The sequence below is a fragment of the Crotalus tigris genome, unplaced genomic scaffold, assembly GCF_016545835.1.
Source record: "Crotalus tigris isolate CLP2741 ecotype Arizona unplaced genomic scaffold, ASM1654583v1 scf7180000023625.2024221, whole genome shotgun sequence".
Classification (NCBI taxonomy): Eukaryota; Metazoa; Chordata; class Lepidosauria; order Squamata; family Viperidae; genus Crotalus; species Crotalus tigris.
The window spans coordinates 1,379,606-1,404,327 of NW_024100087.1; the positions used below are offsets into that span (position 1 = coordinate 1,379,606).

The 24,722-nt window shown below is 36.5% G+C and overlaps 1 protein-coding gene across 4 annotated transcripts in view; it reads left to right on the forward strand.

The window, feature by feature from the left end:
* Nucleotides 1-825: 825 nt before the first annotated feature.
* Nucleotides 826-24,722, forward strand: part of FGF2 (fibroblast growth factor 2) — a 36,157-nt gene continuing 12,260 nt past the window's right edge. The window contains exons 1-3 of one of the 4 annotated variants that reach the window (XM_039320173.1): nt 826-1,137; nt 10,808-10,988; nt 12,828-13,001. In XM_039320173.1, coding sequence (XP_039176107.1) covers nt 12,899-13,001 — 103 coding nt within the window. In that variant the 5' untranslated portion in view covers nt 826-1,137; nt 10,808-10,988; nt 12,828-12,898. Of the gene's footprint in view, nt 1,138-10,807; nt 10,989-11,477; nt 11,539-11,680; nt 11,821-12,827; nt 13,002-14,058; nt 14,704-24,722 lie in introns of those variants that run through there. The other 3 variants (XM_039320175.1, XM_039320174.1, XM_039320172.1) reach the window with 3 other exon arrangements.

Genomic DNA, 24,722 nt, shown 5'->3' on the forward strand with positions numbered 1-24,722 from the left:
TTAAACTAGACATACCCAATTCTAGCAACTGTTCTTTATATGTTTTAGCCTTAAATCCCCTAATCATCTTTGCCTGTTTCCCTTTCAGAAGTATTGAGATTAAAAGGTATAATTCTCTGTAACTTTCTTGGGAATAAGCTGCATTGATTTTCTTTTATACTTATTTATGGGTCAAGTGGCAAGAACAATAACAAGAAGTGTGGCACAGTAAGTGAGCATCTCCCATTACTTCTGTTGATTTATCTTCCCATTGGTGTCAGCCACTGAAACAATCTCTTTTTCTAAGTGAGTTATATGTTTACCTATTTTGAATTGGAAGTGGTGCACTTGAAAGCAGGGACCTGTGAATCAGATAAAAGAAAAGAACACTTAGCTATTGGGAAATTTGAAAATAGTTATAATATTGATATTTGCTCCATTTTCAGAAATATAAATATTCTGTTATTGTGTTTTCATAAATATTTATTGGCATAACTTAAATAGTTATAGATAATCCAATTGATTTAATTATGGGTTGTAAAGGCTTGAGAAAAAGCTGTTGATCTGGAATGTCTTTTAGAGTGAAAATTGCATTTCTTTCTGTAGGATAAATTTCTTCCTACTTTTCAGAAATTCTGCACACTTGAAGATAATGGTAGGAAATGATACATTTAACCTTAACGTTATCTAATTATCTTGTTAATCATTAGCTGCTTTTTAGCCAAATTCTATATGTAGAAATTGGCCACAAATATATGATACTAGCAAATACCAAGTTCATTTTTCCTGTGACCAATAACTTAAGAAAAGTCCAGCACCACCCACTAATGTCTTATCCAAGAAGGAAAATATTCTCCTGTTATTTGAATAAGACATGACCCCAGCAAACCAGACTTGATCCAGCACTCAGTAGAGTTGTATTGCTGGTTTAATGATTAAAGGATTAACTTCATGTGACTGGAATGAAAGTGTGCTAACACAAAGAATGAGATAGATTGCTGTTGGGTAGTGACTCCTTAACAAACAGAAACCCACCCAAGGAGTGCAAATGACTAATTTTTCTTCCTGGATTCTTTTACACCCTATACATACGTAATAAAGTAGGGACAAAGGATCTGTCTATTAAGTGGAATAAATGAGTAAGAAAAATACAATGAGGTAAGAAAATATTTTTTTAGTTTGAGGACCAACTTAAATCAACCAATAAGATCAGTGATCAGGCTAATTATTATTAAAGTATTATTATTTTATTTTATTTATAATTATTACTAACATTTTTAGTGTTTGAAGAAAGCCATCCTCAAGGGGTTTTGGAATAGCCAATTAGTTAGCCAAATCAAACAAATGCCAAATATTTTATGTATAAATTGCTAACTGCTCAATTTCATATCTGTTGACCAAGAATATTTTTAGCTCCATTAGCTTTAGATCCCAAGGTAAATACCATCCTCAAAATCTTTTTATATGGGCCTGATTCTGATCTTTAATCTGAATAACCAAATTTTCATCTTCTAATGTTATTCGCTCTTTCTTATCTACAGTCCACCTATCCACTATTTGTAAATATTGAAACCATGACTGTAGAATATTTTCTTGCCTTAATACATCTAAGGATTTTAAATGCCAGTCCAAACCTGACCAAATTAATAATTCTTTATACGAAATTTTGTCAAAATTCATCCCCTTAGAAATTCCCTCGATTGCATGTCTAGGAATCCCCCAGATAGATATTTTGTAATTTAACCTATGATAATACTTTTTCCAAACTCGAAGTAAGGCATTCCTCAAAATGTGTGATTTGAAAGCCCGGTCTACTTTCTTACTAAAAATTAAATATGCATGCCAACCATACATTAAATCCCACCCTTCAAGAGAAAGAATATCCTTGTTTGTTAAATTAAGCCAATCAGTTATCCAAGTTAAGGCGGCTGCATCATAATATAATTTCAAATTAGGTGCTTTAAGTCCTCCTCTTTCTTGGGCATCTTGCAAAATCTTAAACTTAACCCTTGGTTTTTTCCCAGCCCAAATGAATTTATTGATACCCTTCTGCCATTCTTCCAAATTTACATCTTTTTTAAAAATAGGTATCATCTGAAACAAAAAAAGAAACTTTGGTAGAACATTCATTTTTACAGCTGAAATTCTCCCCAACAGTGACAATTGCAATTTTTTCCAGTCATTTAAGTCCTTTTGTACTTTTGCCCATAATAATTCATAGTTATTCTTATATAATTTTCCATTTGAAGCAGTTAAATATACTCCCAAATATTTAACCTTTTTCACCATCTGAAAACCTGTAGCTTTAACTAAACTTTCCTTATCATTAACTGACATATTCTTAGATAATATCTTAGTCTTATGATTATTGACTTTAAAACCAGAAACTTTCCCATACTTTCTCCCTGAGGGGAGAAAATGGTGGATCGCCTTCTTTGGCGACCCCCCAAAAATGGTCGATCGACCCCAAATGGGGTTGCAACCCATAGGTTGAGAACCACTGTCTTAGAATTTTTGGAAGTATTTCTTTTAAAATTATCACATCTTGGGCTGCAATTTGAAACCTCTGTTTATAAAAAGCCTGTATAATTTCATTGCGAATAGATCTTCTGGAAAAATAAATAACCACATCTCTTGGTAGATTTCTCTGTCTAGCAACCCGTGAGTTGACTCTAAAAATTTTTTCTATCTCATTCCCAACTTCTTCTGGTCTCCATCCAAGATTAAAAGCAATATCTTTAACAATAAGCATCTTTAAATCTTCCTGCATATTTTCTTTCAATCCCCTGATACGCAATGCAAACTCCATTTCTCTGTATTGTGAAATGGTTTGTTCATCCTGTGTAGATTCTATCTTATTCTCCACTTCCTCCATTCTAGATTCCAGTCTTGTTGCATTTTCAGTAATCTCCTCCATTTTATCATCAATCCTTTCAATATGCAAAGCAAGACCTTGAAACGCAAATAATATATCATCTCCGACTTCCTTATTTTTTTTCTCCAATAATTCTTCTGTAATAGCCCTTTCTGCAATTATAAGATCTTTTACCTCCTCTTTGATATCCAAAGCATTCATTTTTAAAGCATCTTGTAAGTCTTTAAGAGAAATTCCAGGAGGAGGGGAGGGTGGGGGTGACTTTGGTTTAGACTGAGAAGCAGCTTGAGTCATTGGGGAGGAGATAGAAGCTTTAGGGACTGAGACAAAATGTTTTGAAGCCATTCTTTTAAATTCAAAGGAGCAAAAATTCTTGCCTCAATAATATCACAGTTCTTTAAATAATAATAGTAATAAAAAAGAAAAAAGAGGAGAGAAAGAGAAAAGAGGAACAAGATTCTTGCCTCTATATTTGAAACATAAACTGTATCCAACTTTTAACTTTGTTGCAAAATCAAACAAGAAAGACAGTCGCCATTTTGCCTTTCACTTTCCCTTTCTTCAAAAGGGAAAGTAAACAATAAAAGGGGGAGAAGATACTTGCAGGAGTTAAAGTCACAATCAATCTTAAATCCACTTTCTCCTGGTCTGCTCCGTCTGCTTTTAAATACTCACAAAACCATCGAAAAAAGCAGATGTGGGAGCGGCATCTTGCTTCATCCCAGAACTTCGGGACAAAGACATCCTGGAGCGCGGAGTTGGCTCAGGCTCCGAGGGAGCTCTACCCTCCGATCCCCAAAATTATAGGGATCCAGGGGAGCTCTTCCTCTACCTGAATGGCTCTTCTCTTCCCTTTCTCCCAGGAAAGAGATTCAAGCTACGGGACAGCTGATTGTCAAAGTCCCGCCGGCTTTTACGCGATCCGGGAACGGGCGGCTTCTTAAAAAGCCGCCATCGTCGCTGCTTGATCCACCGGAAGTCCGAGCTGAGTTTGTTTAAGTGGTTCTTAGGGAAGACTTTAAGATTTTCTTACCTACTTTCTTATATAATCAAAGAAATGCTGATTTCCAATATTATATTCAAGAGATACGGAAAGGATAGAGGAAGTTAGTCCCATTGTTTCACTGTTATCATTATTTCACCTTTCACAAAACTGGTAAAGTCTAGCAACTAGAGTGGGTTATCTCTATGATGGTAATCTGAAGGACTATCCATTCAGTGAGGACCTGGGTTGCTGTAATTTCAGAGAGGCTACAGAAGCTAGGATATAACAAAAGTGGTGGTTGTGCAGAGATAAAGCAGAAACATATATGAAGACTAGATGCAGGGAACCTTCAACTTAAATTGGATCTCATTTAGCAAACTTAGAAAAGAATAGACCAAATTTCTGTCTGGATAGTTGCAAATCTATTGCGTTTAAGTAATCTTAATTAATTACCACTGAATGAGAGAATTAAGTGTATGTTAATATTATCTTAATTTTATTACATTTGTTGTGATTTATATCATTTGCATAATGATGACATAACATATATGGTAGTGATGTTAATTTTTTGCATAATGGGGCAATACTATATCATACTTACTTGTATAGAAAGTGTTCTGTTCTTAGGAATTGATGAAACAATGACTACTGAAAACTTAAATGGGTTTTTATACCCTTACAACTTAATTATTTTAGCTGTTGAAGATTGGCTGGAAAATTAGATGCATCGTATTTGAGAAATTGCAGACATACTTGGCACAGAACTGACATGATAAAAAAGGTTCAACATTCCCCTCCAAGTAATAAACATTTTGTCCAGATACACCTGCCTCAAAAAACATAACCAACCATACTTACCCTGAGACTGCATATGCCTTCCCATCAACAAGACCTAGATCTTTATGGTATTGTTATGTGGATGTGATAACTATACTCATTGAATGACCAAGTCAGAAACTGAAAGATGATATTTTCAAATTTTAATGGTAACACATTACAAGATTTGGTGTCGGGGCTCTTCCGGTGGATCAGCGCGGGCGATGGCGGCTACCTTGTAGCCGTCCTCCTGGGTAAGTGTATTGAATCGCTATGAACAGCGGACATCAGCTGTTCAGCGGTTCAAAATCCCCCTCCCGGGCAAAGGGGGGGGAAGAGGGTTGTCTGGATAGTGGTAGAGCCTCTTATGCACCCCCAATATTTTGGGGGGGGTGTGAAAAGAGTGCTCCCACGGAGTTCAGACTGTCTCCGCTTCCCAGCTGCTTTTGTCCCTAGGGACAAAACAAGCCATTGCAACCACCTCCGCGATTAAAGAGATCTGGTGAGTTTTTCTTAGAAGCGGACAGAATTGACTAGAGGATTTAGCTTTTGTTTTCTTTGATTTTACTTGGATTTTAAGTTTAAAGACTTATTTTTATGTTTATATTCCCTCTTTTTACTTTTTACTTTTTGCCGAAAGGGAAAGTAAAATGGCGATCGGCAGGCTTTTCGGCGTTCTTTTTTTTCCTTTTCTTTTTTCCCTTTGGGAAGGTAGAATAGCAATCGGCAGGCTTTCTGGAGTTTTTCCTTCCCTTTTTCTTTTTTTTTTCTTTTTAATGATTGGAATGGATGTTTTAATTTTCTTTTTTTTGTTGAAAGGGAAAATAAAATGGCGATCGGCTTTTTTGGATTTTAGAAGCATTATTATTTTTGTTTAACTTTTTCGTTTTGTTTTTTGTATTTTTTTTTAAAAAAATGGAATGGACTTTTTTTAATTCCCTTTGATTTTATTTGGATTTTTAGCTTAAAGATTTATTTTTATTTTTATATTCCTTCTTTTTATTTTTTTTTTTCCCTTTTGCTGAAAGGGAAAGTAAAATGGTGATTGGCAAGCCTTTAGGTGTTTTTCTCTATCCTTTCCCCCCCCCCTTTTTTTTTTAATGATTGGAACGGAATGTGGATTTGATTTTGATGTTGGGTCTGGAGAAATATTATTATTTTTGTTTAACTTTTTTGTTTTGTTTTTTGTATTTTTTTTAAGAAGGAGTAAAGATTTCTTTAAGAAGGCTCTAAAGGGTTTAGTATTTTTTTTTTCGTTATAATGATCTCCTTTTGAAGGATTTTTTTGAATTTTTTTTTGGATTTAACCTTTCTTTTTTTCTGTTTAATTTTTGTAATTTTTAAGAAGGAGTAAAGATTTTTTTTTCCAAGATGGCTCCAAAGCATCTAGGGACTCCTACAGTTCCTAAAGTGGCTTCTTCTTCGGTCTTATCATCAGTGAAACAATCCAAATCAATAGCCTCACCCTCTTCCTTGGTTCAGCCAATAACTGTGAAGGATTTGCAAGATATGATGGGAAATGTTATATCTCAAATTAGGGTAGAAATGAAAGAGATTTTAGAGGAAAATAATAAGATTTTGAGGCAGGAGATAGTTTTGGTTTTAAAAGGAGTTGCCTCTGTTTTTGAAAAGCTGAACTCCCGTGTGGAAGAGGTAGCTGGAAAAGTGGAATTGATGGAGGGAAAATTTGAAAGTATGGAAAAAGAAATGGAAAATGAGATTCTTATGCTTCAATATGGACAAATGGAATATGCCCTAAGAATTAGAGGCTTGGGAGAGTCTTTGCAAGGAGATCTGAGAGAGATGGTTGCAAAGGACTTTGCTGTGATTTTGAATAAAGAAAAAGAGGAAATACTTGGTGAAATTGAAAAATTATTTAGAGTTAATTCTGTGGTGGCAGTGCAAAAGAACTTGCCAAGAGATGTGGTAATTTACTTTGGGAAAAGATCCCTGCGCAATGAAATTATACAAGCTTTTTATAAGAAGAGATTTCAAATTGCTTCACAAGATGTTATAATCCTAAAGGAGATCCCATCTAAAATTTTAAGAAGAAGAAAGGAGTTTGCTTTTTTAGCAGATGAACTTAAAAAGAGACGAATTTCGTTCAGATGGGATTTTCCGATTGGAATGGTGGTGAACTACCTGGGGATACGTTATAGACTTAATACTGTTTTTCAAGCAAAAGACTTTTATACTTCGGTCCTGGGGGTATGTTCATCGCCATCTATTAAGTTTAAAGCTTTGGAAGAGAAGAAGGTAGAATTGCAGTCTGAAGAGCCTATACTTATGAAAATTGGGAAACCTCAATTTGAGGGGTCTCAACAAGTTGAGATGGAGGAGCAGAGGATAACCTGTGCAACATATAATAAAGAAAAGGATCAATTGCAGTCTGAACTGCTTACATTTATGAAAATTGGGAAACTTCAGGGGCCTCAACAAGCAGAGACGGAGGAGCAGAAGACAACCTGCGTAACATAGAATTGTAAAGAAAAGGATCAACAGAAGAAGGTCAAGGAAGTTTCACAAGTATTGGTTCCTGATTCTGCGGGAGAAGCAATATTTACAAACTTTTTGGAGCAACCTGTAAGGGCAGAATTGCAGTGTGAAGAGCCTATATTAATTAAAAAGGGGAAATTTCAGTCTGGGGGGCCTCAACAAGTCGAGATGAAAGAGCAGAGGACAACCCGTTCAACATATAAACGTAAAGAGAAAGACCAACAGAAGAAGGAGGTTAAGGAAGCTTCACAGTTATCGGTTCCTGAGCTGGTGGGAGAATCAGGATTTACAAATTCATTGGAGTTATCTTCAAGGGCAGATTTTAAAGCATTTTTTTCGAGGTTTATGGACACGAGAGACTGATACCTTTAAGAGACTTATGGATAAGAGAAGGAATGTGTTTATTGTGGAGGAATTTGTTATTGGTATAATGTGGTGGATGGAATTTGTTATTGGTAAAGATTTAAATGTTTATAAGGGAATTCTAATGTTTTAAATAATGTTCAAATTTGTGTTTTGGAGGGAGTTTATAAAGAATGATGGATAATAATATAAGTATGATATGAAAATGTTTAGAGTATATTATAATGTGTTCAATGATTGGTTTTTTTATTATTATTATGATTATTATTAGTTTTAAGAGAAGATAACTTGTTTAATTAAATGTATCTATATTTGTTTAGGATTTATATGTTTTTGATTATGGAGATTGAATGAAAATTTTAGATAAGAAGTTTAAGTATTTAGTTTAAAGTATTTAAAGAGTATTTAGTTTTAATGGTATTTTTTTGCTTGAGGATAAAGAAAGAGGGAGAAATTAGATCTTATATTGTAGGTATAGATATTCAAAGAAATTAATGTTTAAATTTGTGTTTTGGAGGGAGTTCATTATACTAGAAAATGTTTAGAGTATATTATAATGTGTTTAATGAAGTTTTTTTATTCTTTTTTTGAAAAATTTTAAGTAAGCCTGTATTCAGCTCTGGGAAGCTTGGGGGAGGGTTTGGGAGGTTTGGGGAGGTGGGGGAGGGTATGGGAGGGTGGGGGGGGTTGGGGAGGGGATTTGTTGTAAAACTTAAAAAAATTTTAATTAAAAAAAAAAAAGATTTGGTGTCCATTACACAAATTACATAGGAATGCATGAAACAGAGTTGAGAAGATTGGTGACAATATAAAGATTTGTTCTTGGACTACAATAGTTGAAGCAAAAAATATGTATTTATTTCTATCTAAATTACTACATTACTCTAGACTTCTAAATATTTCCTTGTAACAGGCATTTATGTTTAAACCATATTTTGCAGAAAATTATTATTGTCATCATCTAAAACTTATACACACAGCAGCTGTGCTCTGTAATGGAGATGGTGGTAGTAATATTCTAGCTTTAGGTGCTGGTTGCAAATCCCATTATTCTTCTGGGTCTTCTTGAGTATCCTCAGTTACTGTGGATACAGGTCTTCTGTCCATCCATGCTTCCTCATACGTATCATACTGTATATCTCCTCTCATTAGGTCTGCTTTTGTAATAACATTCCATAAATTCCAGGTTCTCTTACTTGTCCAGGTATGGTATGTGTATGTGTATAGGCATATGCATATGCCTACATGTTTGTGTGTATAGGGGAGATTGGCTAGATTCTGTGGTAAGAAACTTTGGATCCTAGGTTATAGAAATAGGAGAGATCAGCTGGTAGGCTGGATCCTGAGTTGGGACAGTTTGGACCCTAACTTGAGTGTAAAGAGAAGAGAATAAAAACCGATGGCATGGGAGGAAGAAGAGGAGAGTTGGGAAGGGAAGGGAGACATTAGTAGGATGGTGCAATGACATGAAGAAGAGAAAGAAGTCTTTGGAGAAGGGGGATGAGAGCTGTTGAGACCTCACCTGATAATCTTCACACACACAAACAGATACATAGACACATGCACATGCACAGACACATATACTGCCAGATAGTTTGGCTCTTTTTTTATTCCTGTCCATAGGGTGATTCAAACTCATATTCCTTCAGGAAACACCAGATCAATGGGAAAACAGGATATTGTGGATAAATATACGGAACATTGAAAAGCTCTAACATTAAGTATTAAACAAATAATAAGAAGCTTTTCACAAAAAGCTTTGCTTTTTTCATTTGTTCAGTTAAGATAATAAAAAATCATTGTATGCATTGTTAGAAAGATTTTAGGGAAACAAATGGTACAATAAGCTATAATTATGTACAGGTTTTTTGTTTGTTGAGATGTATTCAGTGGCTCTTGCTTTGTAAGTCTCTTGGAACATGAGTTAACTACAAAGCACTTAGAATCCCTTGTTGGGCCTCATGCTGTGGATTTATGGCAATAGTTGTAGAATGAAATGAAAGCAAAGTAGAAAGCAGTGAATTTTTATGTCTCTGTTCTTTGAGAACAAAACTATCAAGAATGGAGAACATTCTCTTCATGTGATATGTATTATTTAAACATAGCGCTGATTAATATTTCACTTTAGGAAATGCGAGTTAGCCCATAGTTGTTAATTCAACTGTTAAAAATTGTTGTTCATTAACTATGTTTTTTTAAAAAAAATAAGAAAGTTCTTTATGCACCTAGGCATCATTTAAAAAAATGGAAAAGTTTGATCATTATATTATCATATGATAATAAACATGTCAGAGATTTGATCACTATTAAAAAGTCTAAAATGATTATATTTAATTTCTGCATTGCTTAGAATGTTCTTGTAATGCTGTGATTTTTAAAATAATATCATGTAAATTTCTGATTAATTAGAAATGTGCAATATTTAAAATGCAGAATTGTTTGAACTTATGACCCACTAGGGCATTTGATTAGGAAAGAAAAACCAAATTTAAGAATAGTCATAAAAAAACCCCTAGATATCCTGATCTCATGAACAGCTGAACAGCTACAGATGTGATATTTTATAATATTGGGTGATGACACACAAGCAACTCTTGGAAATCATATGCTGTAACATTCAGTCAATGTTGCAAGTCCACATGTTTTTAGGGTTACAATATATTGCCGCAAGATTTACATAACTTTTACAACACAGCACTGTTTTGTAGTCCCCAAACTGAAAAAAAAATATTTCCAATCCAGTTTTGCTTATATCTTTTTTATCTGTCAAATCATAAATAATGTTTCTTGGTATTACATTATAAAACTGTGTATTTTCCCATGTAAAACTATAATTAATAGTACTTGGCAGAATAATACGAACCTTATTGTACCATTCTTATTGCATCTGGGTGCCCCAGTGTTTTATTTATAAAATTTGCAATTTATTTTTTACAGCATAAACAAATTCATAACATCTTCAAGTCTACATCATAATGTCAGTCTGGGTCATCTGAAAGAAAATGTTTCATTTTGTGCATTTCCAAAAATGATGTTTTCAGAAAGAACATTTTCTGCTTTAAAGGACACAAATACGTAGTGTGTTTCCAGTTAGTAGAGTTTTTTAAGATGAAAAAAATTATCTGGTTTCCATATGTACTTATCCTCAATCCATTTTCTCATTAAAGAATTTACATTCAAGTCAAGTTTTATTTGCATTTAGTTTTAATATAATCCTGGGTTTGACCCAATCAACAGGAGACTTCATTGTTCCAGGATGATAACATTTCCTAACTATTCTCGTTGTGTTCCAGGAGAGAGTTAATTTCTTTCAAATAAACATGATTGCACAGCTGATTCCTGCCCATTTCATAGGAACATATGCCAAATTTGTAATTTGTTTAGCACTTTGGGAGTTGATTGAATCGTTTTTTTGCTCAACGTGAAGTTGGCACAACATCTGTGATTGCTCAGCAGGCTCCTCATCATTGAAAGGTGAGTCTAAGTTGAATGAATGAGGCAAGGTGTGAATTTTGGCAGTATCACATTCAGAATGGGATGATTAAGACAAACGAGTCTGTTACTGCACTATGATTTTAAAAGAACCTTTTCTGTACTCATGTCAATGTTTCTAGTTTCTTCAAAACTGTTTGAGAAAGTAGCCAATAATGAATTCTTTTATATGTTTGACTATTGATTTTTGTATTCAGGTAATCTTTGACTTATAACAGTTCATTTAGTGACCATTCAAAATTAAAATGGCACTGAAAAAACTGACTTATGACCCTTTTTCACATAACTGTTGCAGCCCCCCATGATTACCTGATCAAAATACAGACACTTGGCAATTGAATTATATTTATTTATTTATTTATTTATTTATTTATTTAGGAGACTTATATACCGCTTTAAGTGCAAGCACTCTCTAAGTGGTGTACACCAGTAAGCAATGTATATATATATATATATTTACATTGCCCCCAACAATCTGGGTCCTCATTTTACCTACCTCGGAAGGATGGAAGGCTGAGTCAACCTTGAGCCGGTGAGATATGAACCGCTGACCTGCTGAACACAGTCAGCTAAAGTGCCCTGCAGTACTGCACTCTAACTGCTGCACCACCTCGGCTCTATTTATGATAGTTGCAGTGTCCTGGGATCATGTGATCACATTTTGCCACCTTCTGACAAGCAAAGCCAATGGGGAAATCAGGAGATTCAGGCAGTTCAGATGAGTATAAAGATTTACTGCAAGCTTATGCTCTCCACAAGAATCTGAATTACTAATGGTCAGAAGAAATAAGCAGGCGTTAAGAAGGAATTCAAGGTAGGCTGAACCTAGATCTCTCATGGGTGTGCAGGGACTCATGACTGATGATGCCTTTGAGCCCTTCCTCGGGCTCATCCTGGTCATCTCCTACAAAAGGTTGTAAAATGGAACAAAACTCACTTAACAAATGTCTCACTTAGTAACAGCAATTTTGGGCTTAATTGTGGTTATAAGTCGAGGACTACCTGCATATGTCTGAAATATAAATAGCATCATAAGCAGATCGTTCTGCTCTATCATCCAGCAGAAATGGATTCTGGCACATTTCAATTCTCAGATTGTTTTGTAATATAAGTATAGCTATAGAAAGAAAGAATGTAACTTCACCTCATTGAAATAATTGAATCACAAGAGGCTTACAAAAATGCAAGTATGTTTTGCTATGTTTAAATTTATTGTATTAAACGAGGCTTATTTCGAATAGTTTCTAGAATACTGTAGTCATACATCACTAATTTAAAAAGAGGACAAGATCTTATGGGATTCCAAGCATCATATTCTATGATGGAAAGAGATTACATTTTCTACAGGTCTAACTTTTTTGTCTTGTGGTTGGTTCTTCTTTACTGTCATATGGTTACCAAGCCATGCATATTCTTAGCTATAAACAGGCACCATATAGTGCCCAGGTCATAGGTGGATTGAAGCCAACTGATGCCCTAAGCACAGGCCATTGTGGTACCCTGGAAAAATGAGGGTCTCATTTCATGAGAGGGAAATAAATGTAATATTTGATAACAACTTCAAACCTAATTTTTAACTGTTAATTATTCATCATGCCAACAGTGCACACTATAGCAAACAAAGACAATTAAAAAAAACTGAAGTCAGTTGTGTTAATGAAAGAATTAATGACACCATGGGGGAAAACTCTATGATACCCCCTAACCTTGCTGCCCTTAAGTCTATGTTTATTTTGCTTATGATTAGTGTAGGACTGGTCCAAACAGAAATTCACTCTGCACTAGGATCATAACATTTCTTAATGCCTCCTCTCTTCCTAGATCTCTATGGGACTTAACATTCCAACTAACCAGAAAATTTCTTCTGAAAATTTCCCAACAAGTAAAATTCCATGGTCATTCCTTCAGCATACATTGGCAACATTTGGTTACCAAGCTTTACTCAAGACATACTGATCAAGAAATCTAGAGCTCTGCAGTGTAGCCAGGTTACAGGTAACCTTTCCAGCCTGATAAGCATCAATTACAGTTTTGGGGACATCCTCAGAAATCTCCTTTGTCTGAGTCATGCCACAATTCCAGATACCTGTGTTGCGAAGATAAGATTTTGATTGTGAAAGCCTTGAATTGTTCTTTAAATAGGATCTCTCACCTGACTATTCTCTCATTGACTGAAATACCAGACTCCAATATCCCCTTTAAATGTACTGATAATCCTAGAAGTTCACATACTTTTGCCACAGAAAAAGTTACTTTGGATCCTTTTCCTCAATAAATCAACATATAAGCCTGATGTTTTTGACTCATTTGTTAAATTGGGTTTTCATTGTCTAATTTTAGGAGTTGGGTGGAAAAGAGATAGTGTTTTAGTCACTTTTATGCAGAAACATTGAAAATACAAAAGGGTTTGCTGTCTTTTAAGCAGCAATGTAACACTTGGGGCTGTACTTTAAATAAAGGAGTTTTATGCCCTTGAATAAAAAATATTGATCCAACTAATTATTACAAATACTGTACCATGCAGTATAAATACTTCTCCGTGTGCTGGATCAGAACAACTGCCTCCATTGCCTCCCCCTCCCCCAAAAAAGCCCTGAATGGGCACATTTGATTCCTTAGTGCTACACAACCACCTCGATCTTTTTTGTTTTGGTGTCTTTAGACAGGCGGAGGAAACGTTCCCGTCGGTTGTCACGAAAGAATCGCGAATTATCCCTTGTGAGATGGCCGGCCGTCCCGGGGCCTCTAGATTAGCCCGAGGGCCCGTCTAACGGTGGAGCAGCAGTGGGGTCTGATCGCGCAGGAGCAATTGCCAAACCGGGATTTCCACAGCCGGCCCAAAAAGGGCCCCGGAGTGGAGCGAGCGCTGGGCAGGGCAGGGTTACGCGAAGGGATGCGAAGGAGGCGGGAAGGAACCTCTTCGCTTCTCCATCCTTCCCAGTTTCCAGCAGCGGAGCCAGGGCGAGCGATTCTCTCGTACCGGGGAGAGGCAGAGAGCCAGCGCAGGGAAGCACCGAGGGGAGGGGGGGGCAGGAAGGAGGTGGGGCCGGGGGCGGCCGGGGCACCAAGCAAGTAAATAGTAGCGCGGACGGAGCGGGCCTCCCGAGGCAGTCACCGGCGGTTAGTGGCTCCCTCCTTCGCATCTCGCCTTGGGCCACAGCAGGCGGCGAAGCTTTCAGCCGGCCGGGCTCTGCCGACCGCCTGGTCAAAACGGTTGACTGAGCGTCCAGCTCGGAGCTGCGGAGGGACGTTGAGAAGTTTGGGAAGGAGAACGAAAGCCGGGCCTCGACCCAGGGCAACGCGGACGCCCCGTTCTCTCCCCCACCCCCAACGCCGCCTTTCCTCCCCGTGTGAGGCAGCGTTCCCTTTCAGACAGGCGCTCCGCGGGGCAGCCGTCGAAAGGCGATACTGGGGGGCCGCGGCAGAGGGAGCCGTCGAGGCGCGGGGAGAGCTGGCGGAAGAGCATCCAGAGGGGAGCCCTCGGCTGTGACGGCGGGCCCGGCGGGGATGGCGGCGGCGGCGGCAGTGGGGGGCATTACCACCTTTCCTGACGACGGAGGCGGCGGCAGCGGTGGCCCCTTCCCGCCTGGACACTTCAAGGACCCCAAGCGGCTGTACTGCAAAAACGGAGGCTTCTTCCTGAGGATTAACCCTGACGGCCGAGTGGACGGAGTCCGGGAAAAGAGCGACCCGCACAGTGAGTAGCAGCCTTCAGGCTTCGCCTCCGACCGAACGTGGCGTCTTGGCAGCCGCCTTGTCGGTCCCCAGATTCCACGGACGGGGAATGCGCGGACCCTCTCGAGAGAGTTAATCAAGCGGCGGGAGGACTTAAAAGCCCCTCCCTCTATACGCGCTTCAGACTACCTGCCTGTTGTCTCAAAAGTGCGTTTTCGAAAGACAACTGGAGGTTTTTTTTTCTCCCCTGAGGAAGGAGAACGTTTTGTTTCTCATCCAAGAAACTTCATCAGTTGTGATGGCGTGGGGGGGGAGGGGAGGGTGATGATGGAAGGTCAGGTTCTAGACCCCTTGGCGGTGGTGGTGGGGATGGAAGGATTGTATTTGTTTGCAGACCTCTGATCCTTCAGCACTGTCTGCAACAGTCCATTCAGTCTCAGCTGTCAGTACCACTCCCCTACGCCCCAAATCACAACTGATGAAGTTTCTTGGATGAGAAACGAAATTTTTGTTCTTCCTGAAGGAATAAAAGTCCAGTTACTTTTTGAAAAAACACTTTTGAGACAACTATGATCAGGATGACTGAGAATCATTAGCTTTCTGTTGGCATTACTTTCAATTATTTATTCAGTTTTTATTCAGTGTTGCAATACTCATGTCTCCCAGTTTTATCTAAAATTAGTCTAAGCTTTAGCAACCAATCCAAAACCAACTCCTTTCATTGCAGGCTATGCCTCCTTGATTAAAAATAAGGTATGGTAAATATACATTTAAACAAACTTTTAATATATTTGGGCACAGAAGGTTCAGCCTTGTCCATTTGCTCCTATGGTATCTGCACCATAATCCTTTGTAGGTTTACCTAGAAATAAGTCTTCAACACATTTAGAAGTCAGCAGGATTGTCACCTAAATCAATTTGATCCTTTCCTTCTGCCAGGGAGAATTGCCTGTGGAAAATTTAGCTGTTGTGTATCTCTGTGTGTGGCTTTATCGTATATTTTATAAATAGTAAACATGTATGCAGTACTGTACAGCCTGTGTAAATGCATGAAGAGATGCAGCTTGTGCCATTCACAAAGCATGCCACATTGTCCAACAGAATGCAGTGGCTCCTGATGCCTGCTAGCATCTTCCTCACATTTCCACTTTCATTTGTGCCCAATGAGAGTTGAGATTGACATGGTGCTCTAAACTGTAATTAAAGTTCAGTTTTGGTTTAGTGCCCAGTGTAGGGCTACCAGATATCTGAACAGACAAAGGAGGACAAATGAAAAAAGAAGGCTACTCTGTTCAACTTTCTGGTCATCTGTGACAAGTACAGCAAAAAATTGCAAAAATGAATTTAGGCCTATGTATATATGAAATTACTTTTTCCAACATCAGTAAGACTGGTTTTCCCACCACAGTATTTATCCAACAAATCTTTATTTTCAAGAACATATGCTAGAGATAATATAATTGCTGATGACTTGGTTTTCAAATTTCACCATAGAAATGTATGATGAGTCATGTGATCTACATCCTACAGTGATCATAGATTTGAAGGAGCTGGTGCTGGTTTCTGGAAATAAATATCATATATCTAGGCTATTGAGATGAAGGAAAGAAAGAAGCAGACAATTTACAATGTCATAATACATGAAAATTTGAATAAGTATTGTTGTAAAAATAATCCCAAACCCCCCAGACACTCATAAAGCTGGACAATATTTGATTTTAAGATTATGCCTGCCAGATGAAAAACAAAAGGTGGACATCACCTTTTGCCAGATGTCTAGTAATCATAGCCATGTGATGCTCCATCGTGCTTAGTAAACCATGCTTTATGATTTAACATGAGATGTGAACTTTGATTTGTTTGAGAATCTTCAGTAAAAATATAGTTATATGATTTAGTATAATTTATGAATTTAGTTAATATTGGAGAGCTGACATAACAGCTTTCTTCTATTTTTCATATACTTCTCTGTAGCTTCTCATATGCATTTTGTAATCTAGATTAATCACTAAAGCATTTGATGGTGAAGTGACAATTAGTCAACATTACGTTTATGCTGAAATATATCTTTCAAATTTGTTTTGGAGGGGTTTATTTTGTTTTTATTTTTCCTCTAACAATTCAGTCATGTTTACTCTCATTTACTCTGAAATAACTATTAGGTCACTATTAAGACCATTGGGATGTAAGCCTTGATAAGTATATCTAACTCACTGGAATACGAGATAAACATATTAGATTATTTACCTGTTAAGTCTCATTCCAAGAATTTTGGAGACATCCACACACTGTTTTCCTTTTGTAATCTGTATTTTTCAACTTTTTCCCTTATCTTTTCAACTTACATTTCCATGTATGTAAAAAAAAAATCCAAATTAATTAAGAAAGATAGTAGAATACATTGTTCTTAACTAATAGCACTAGGAATCCTGTCTCATGGTATGCATTCTACACCTACACTATTTAGTATTGTAGGTTCTTACTGCTATTCTGAGATCATGAGTGGGCTAAAATACCGGAACCATGTTTGCAGTATGGTCTACCTCTATAATGGATACCATTTCCTTATTATTACTAAATCCTGACTCTGCCCCCATGTTATAATATCACATTCCCTAGATTTGTAGACGCCAAGTGTACTTCCTCATATTGCTTACTGTCATTCAGCCAACCATATTCTTCAGTTCTTATCCTTGTTGCTTGAATCATTTGTTATATTATTATTTCTCCCTAGACCCCATTTTTTTCAGAATGGTACTTACTTGTCAGAGGTTCACTTACGAGAACCAAAGATTCAGTAGTTCAGTACTGCATACTGTATTCTCTTGTAGCACCTACAGCTATAATTGTGTCCTTTATTTCAGGTAGCATTTGCTGCAGACTGCCTGTTGCACTGATTCCAATTTTATTAGTTTTCTACTTTTCTACTTAGAAAAGTCCCACATTCTGTTTTCCCCCAACTATATTCTGCATATTATAAAATCTTTTTATACAATCTATATCTGTTACTCTGGCTATTCACAAAGCTTCTCTTTTTTATTGTTCTGTTGAGTCACTTCTGATTCTCAAAAACTTGATAGACCTAATTTCACCAAGAATGTCTGTCAGTGACTGCTATTTTGAGCTTGTAAGTTTGTACTTGTATCATTGGTGATAGTATTTAGCCACCTTGCCCTCTGTTAGCCTATTTTCTCTAATGCCTTCAATTTTTCTAAGTATCAGAATCTTCTCATGATTCTTGCTTGATTTAAAAAAAAGTTCAAGATGGCATACAATATGAAAGTAGTGGATTTTGGCTTTCTTCAGTGGTAGAGTTTTCCCACCTCAGTATTTGGAATTTGAGGGTTTTATTAAAGCTTATCTGCCCCTCCCTTGCCCATAATGCAAGGGAAGGATTATAATATTATATGACACTCTGTTCATGGAGAGTTTCCCCATGAGTAAGAAAATTAAAAAGTAGTCTCACTCTTGGTGCTATTGAGAGCACACATTTAATGGTAGAGGATAGAAAATTTAAAAAGCAACTAAGTTATCAAATAGATTTAAAGTAACTTCTCAGTTCAAGCACATCAAATAAAATCCCAAGAGAAGTATCAATAATTGTAATGTATCATGGTAAATAATCTTAAAATCTGATTGTCATGTTTTATTTTGGAATTACCCAACAGGGTTTTGAGGCTTGTAAAATCTCTTGAATTGGAAATCAGATGATAAGGAAAGTTTAATCTATCTAGCTATAAAAGACATGCCTGTATGAAATAGAATTTGGCCATTGGGTGAATTCATAAAATGATAACCATTTAGGAAATATCTATCAGTAAAGAGGGCCTAAGCCATTGAATCAGTAGATATTCTTAATTTCCAAAGTGATTCTTAAATTCACTTTTTTACTTGTACTCATGTACTCATTCTCTAGATATTTGAGATCAATCAGTCCAAGATCTTGTTGAATGACCCTTGAAACATTTTCACTGCAGTTTGTCTGATAATACATGATTTACACAAATGAAGGCAAATATACGTGTCCCAGGATAATGTTGCAGGATCCAATCTGGGTTGGTCACCGGGACCTCAGAGGTTTTGTCTTCTGAGCTTTCAGACTCCTGTGGGGCCCATCTTCATCAGTCAACAGGAGTGCTGATTTACTGTCAGCCTATGAAGTACGTAGAAGGCTAATGCAAGCAAATGACAGCTAATGACTTAAAAGCCAGCCATCAACACACTCCAATCAACATCTGAAAAGCTACTTACAACAGGTACTATAAATACCATACACATAACAGCACACATTCTGTTAGGGAGAAGTTCCCTGAAGATCGGCTTCAGCATGAGTGCAAAAGCTTGGAAGATAAAAACCTCTTGTTCCTGGTGACCAATTCATAATGGATCCTGCAATATGATGTACAATATAAAAGAAAGATATGGCTTATGTTCTTGCATTGTTGTTGTTGTTAATTGTGAAGTCATGTCCGACCCATCGCAACCCCATGGACAACGTTCCTCCAGGCCTTCCTGTCCTGTTCTTGCATTATGTGCCATGAATTTGATGTTGGCTTTTAGCAACCACATAGATATTCTCCAGAAGTTCTATCCCTAATCTGGTATTTCAACAGTGCATGTGCAAAGTATTTAATCCATTTAATTAGAACCTAGGCTTTTAATTCTAAATTTTGTTTGACTAATCAAAGAAATTAGAACATAGAATAAAACATATTTCCCAAATCTGCTTGTTTGATAATACATGGTAAGGTATTTTATGTATAAATATTTTTTGTTGTAGATTGAAGTACATGTATCAAACAAAATTCTGTATGACTAAATACCTTAACTCAGGTGCTATATAGAGAAGTTTAAATGGATATGTTCACAATGCTGAACAAATTGTTGGTGCTGTCCGTTTTGACAGTGCTGATCACATGTTTAGGAAATATTTCTAAAGGAATATTGTAATGCATAATATAGAATTAAAATAAATAATTGAATATATATATATTGTTATCTGTAAAAACACTTAATGGACTTTTGCTGAACTAATGAGGCTTTGATTGTTTAGAGATAAGAGGGGGATATGGGAAGAAGAGATCATTTGATGTATTTCAAGAGAATGTGATAAGTTACTAATATTGTTTATACTTATTGTGATGGAGGGAAGCCATTTTTATTTTTCTTTACTATTTGTTTATTTTTATTTTCTATTTTTTATTGATTTTGTTTTGCGCCTTTTATTTTTTTATATTATATTAGGTTTTATGATTGCAATGGTAATTTTTAATAAAATTATTGTTTTTAAAAAGAATTCATAGTTCAATGTTTTTGTTAGCATATCACAACTTCTCCTGTTTTTAGTTCCTTTATTGTTATTAACATTAAAGTAATGAACATAATCTGAACTTTTTTAAAATAAAAAAAGTAAAAAACTTGCAACCTATTCTAGACTTTTTTATATTCTTGTTTGGTTTCTAGAGCAGACAAATTAATTGTTCCAGTATAAATATGTGTTAATGTATTTTCATCATATGTTTCAATTAGGATACTTGTTTGTGCACTTGTTTCTTTTCATTTCTTGTATTGAAACAGGTTCTTCTAAAGTTTGTCCAGTTCTTTTTTTTACTAATTCCCTCTATGAAGAAGATGGGCAGTTCCAAAATGTCATAGATTAGATAGACAGACAGACGATAGATAGTTGATACAGTGGATAGATAGATGATAGATAGATAGATAGATAGATAGATAGATAGATAGATAGATAGATACCATTCTAGGTGCATTTTCAGATGCAGGGGAAATATGCTAGTTATTTGAATAGCTGGAAGGGACTTTGGAGGTCTTCTAGTCCAGCCCCCCTCAAGCAGGAGAACCTATACCATCTCAGACAAGTGATGGAGCGCCCACGATTTCTGAAGGCAAGCAGAAACTAATCTCGTAATTAGTTGTCTGGTTAATTTTTTAAAAAAAATATGTTTTATTGATTTTTAACAAACATCTTAATATTTGGTAAACATCATGTTGTCTGAGTTAGTGTTTAAAAAACAATCAATAACAATTAATTTCTATAATTCTATAGTCTATATAATAACTTTATTTGATTTCCTCTTCTTCCAACAATATTCTCTTTAGCAACCTTAAATTAATACAGTTCTTATTTAAATAAATGACAATTAAATGTAATCATTTTTCTCACATTTCTGCAAATAATAACCACATCAATATAAAGCTTCTTTTCATTGATCATCTTGGTTGCCTCATCATAAATCCTGTTTACATTCTCATTTGTTTTCCCCACAGTATTCAAAACATTCTTACTGGTTAAGATTTTCTCAAAATTAGGTACACTTAAGAATTTCAATCTTTTTTCTCATACAAGCCATCACATTTTTATATTTCTCATATCTTAAAAAAAAGAAAAAAAGACAAAACAGAGAAAACATTTCTTTTATATAAATCATCCCAACATTTTTATATTTCTCATGTCAAAAAAAAACAAACATAAAAGAAAAAAGAAAGAAGGCATACTATATTACTTTAGGGGCTTATCTCTCTTAAACTAATCTTCATTTATATTCAAAATGTTTCTTTTTCTTTAACCATATTCAAACAAATGTTTAATTTTTAAATACTCCCTCTGGTAATTTCCATCATCTAATTTCTTAATTCTCATTTTAGCATGTTTTTTTTTTTTTGCCCAATATCTTTCCTGTTTAATATGCTTCGATAAGTCAGAGTCTTCCCATAATCTTATAAATGTTGTTGTGGGTTCAAAAGGCAAAACAGGTAAGATGTTTTTATAGAAATGTTTTGCCCCTTCGTATTCATTGAAAATCTTTTCCTTTTTGTCTTTCTTGATTTTATTTATTATTTTTGTCTTTCAAGATCTGGTAATTCTCCTGGCAAAATCCATTTTACCGAATCTTTTTTCTTGTCCCCAAACTTATTTTGTATTCTTAAAGTATAGTTTGTCTTTTCTATGTCCAGAGTTCCCTGTAAATTTTTTTCCATCTAGGTTAAGTCATATTTCCTTGTATTGTTAAATTCCATTTTGAAATCTCTCTCCTCTGTCTCGTAATTAGTTGTCTGTTTTTTCTGCTCACTCTCTATTTTTATTTTCTGAGAATTTTTATGTTGTAAAGTTAAATTGGAGATGTGTTCATTTATGTTTTCAAGGTTATATTTAATTTCCCCATGGTTTGAGATAATTGTTGTTTGGATTAGTTGCAACATAGCATAGATCTCCTTCTGGAAAGTATTTGTTTTTTCTTGGTATATTCTTTCTGCAGATCTCTGGTTTTCCATGATAGCCAAAAATCAGAGTTTTCCTTTCTCTGCAGACGGCTTTAGAGTCACAGTTGAGTTAGTATTTGTAATCCAGAAAGGTCATTTCTTTTTTTTTTTAGAATTTATAATTCTCACTTTATAGAAAGCCCAAAATGTTTCCTTTTTTTGTCACAGCTGTTCTTTGTTATTAAGACATTGAAGATCACCAAGATCAAATTTATCTTTTCCTGGGCCTTGCCAGACTCTGTAGTAGAGCAGCTGTTGTTGTAATATTTTCATCCACCATTAAATGTCAATACCAGTTCTTTCAGTAATAAACACTTATTTACTTCTATTTTGATGATATAAAAGGAAAATCTTAACAGATTCCACTGATTTCAAACTTATCCAAATTAAGTCTTACATTCTTTTTATTTCAATATATTTCTATTTTCCCTGAAAGGTTTAATTCGCCGCTTCTGACTGCAGGAGGGTGGGGCAAAAGTCCCTCTCCTTCTCACTTTTGGAGGCTTTTTGCTTCTTGGGGTTTCTCCCCAGGAAATCAATTTCCAAATAGAAGAGAGAAAATAGCTGTTCTTACCTAGTTCCAAACACATTGTTTACAGTCAGTTTGAAATAGTACTTTTGGACTTCAGTTGCTTGTAGCTTGGGCTAGACTCGGGAGTTGAACTAGCCTCTTCTCCTGCTAGTTTCTGGAGGGCTTTTCCCAAACCGATCAGATCGACCGCCATCTCTCCGCAGTCGGCGGGACTTCCCCCCTTCTGTGTTGCCTCTATGGGGCAACTTCAGGCCATTAAGGGTCCCTTTGCAGGCCGAAATCAGCCATAGGGAGCAGAGCCCCATGATCCCTCAGCTGTTGCAATACTGCGTAAAACCGGACATCTCTGTTCCACTGATTAATTGTCCTCATTGTTGGAACTTTCTCCTTAATTCCAGGTTGCTTCTCTCTTTGATCAGTTTCCAACCATTGTTTCTTGTCCTGCCCTCTGGTGCTTTGGAGAATAATTTGACCCCCTCTTCTTTGTGGCAGCCTCTCAAATACTGGAATACTGCTATCATGTCTCCCTATTTCTTCTTTTCTTTAGATAGCCAAACCCAAATCCTGCAGCCATTTTTCATATGTTTTAGTCTCCAGGCCTTAGATCATCTTAGTTGCTCTTCTCTGAACTTTTTCCATGGTCTCAACATCTTTTTTGTAGTATGGTGACCAAAATTGGTTGCAGTATTCCAGGTGTGGTTTCACTACGGTTTTATAAAGCAGTACTAATACTTCACATGATCTTTATTCTATGCCTCTGTTTATACAACCCAGGATTGTATTAGCTTTTTTGGCTGCTGCAACACATTGCTGGCTCATAGTCAAGTGATTGTTCACTAGGATTCCAAGGTCCCTCTCACAGTTACTGTTTTTGAGCCAGGTCTCACCTAATCTGTACTTATATCTTTTATTTTTCCTGCCTAAATGTAAAACTTTGCTTTTCTCCACATTAAAACTCATTTTGTTGGATAGAGCCCATTGTTCCAGTTTGTCAAGATATTTTTGAATCCTGAGCTTGTCTTCTGAGATGTTGGCTATTACTGCCAGTTCAGTATCATCTGCAAATTTGATGAGTTCCTCTTCTATTCCCTCATCTAAATCATTGAGGAAAATATTGAAGAGTACTGGGCCTAAGACGGAGCCTTGTGGTGCCCCACTGCTTACTTCTCTCCATGTGTATGTAGTACCATTGACAACTATTCATTGAGTATGGTTTGTCAGTCAGCTACAAATCCATCTTATAATAATAATATAATATAATAATAATAAAGTTGGAAGCGACCTTGGAGGTCATCTGGTCCAACCCCCTGCTCAAGCAGGAAACCCTATACCATTTCAGACAAATGGCCGTCCAGTCTCTTCTTTAAAACTTCAGTGTTGGAGCATTCACCACCTCTCGAGGCAGGTTGTTCCACTGATTAATTGTTCTGTCAGGAAGTTTCTCTTAGTTCTAGGTTACTTCTCTCCTTGATTAGTTTCCATCCGTTCCTTCTTGTCCTGCTTTCACGCGCCTTGGAAAATAGCTTCACTCCCTCTTCTTTGTGGCAGTCCCTGAGATACTGGAACACTGTTATCATGTCCCCCCCCCCCCGTCCTTCTCTTGATTAAACTAGACATACCCAATTCCAGCAGCCGTTCCTTATATGCTTTAGCCTCCAGTCCCCTAATCATCTTTGTTGCTCTTCTCTGTACTCTTTCTAGAGCCTCAACCTCTTTTTTTACATCGTGGTGACCAAAACTGGATGCAGTATTCCAAGTGTGGCCTTACCAAGGCGTTGTAAAGTGGTATTAATACTTCACGTGATCTTGATTCTATCCCTCTATTAATGCAGCCTAGCACTGTGTTGGCCTTTTTGGCAGCTGCAGCACACTGCTGGCTCATATTTAAGTGATTATCCACTAGGACTCCAAGGTCCCTCTCACAGTTACTACTACTGAGCAAGGTACCCCTATACTATACCTGTATATTTGGTTTTTCTTGTCTAAATGTAGAACCTTGCTTTTTTCATCATTGAATTTCATTTTGTTAGATAGCGCCCAGTGTTCAAGTCTGTCCAGATCCTCCTGTATCCTAATCCTGTCTTCTGGAGTGTTGGCTATTCCTGCCAGCTTGGTTTCATCTGCAAATTTGATGATTTCCCCATCTATCCCCTCGTCCAAATCGTTGATGAAGATGTTGAAGAGCACTGGGCCCAGAACAGAACCCTGGGGCACCCCACTACACCCTTCCA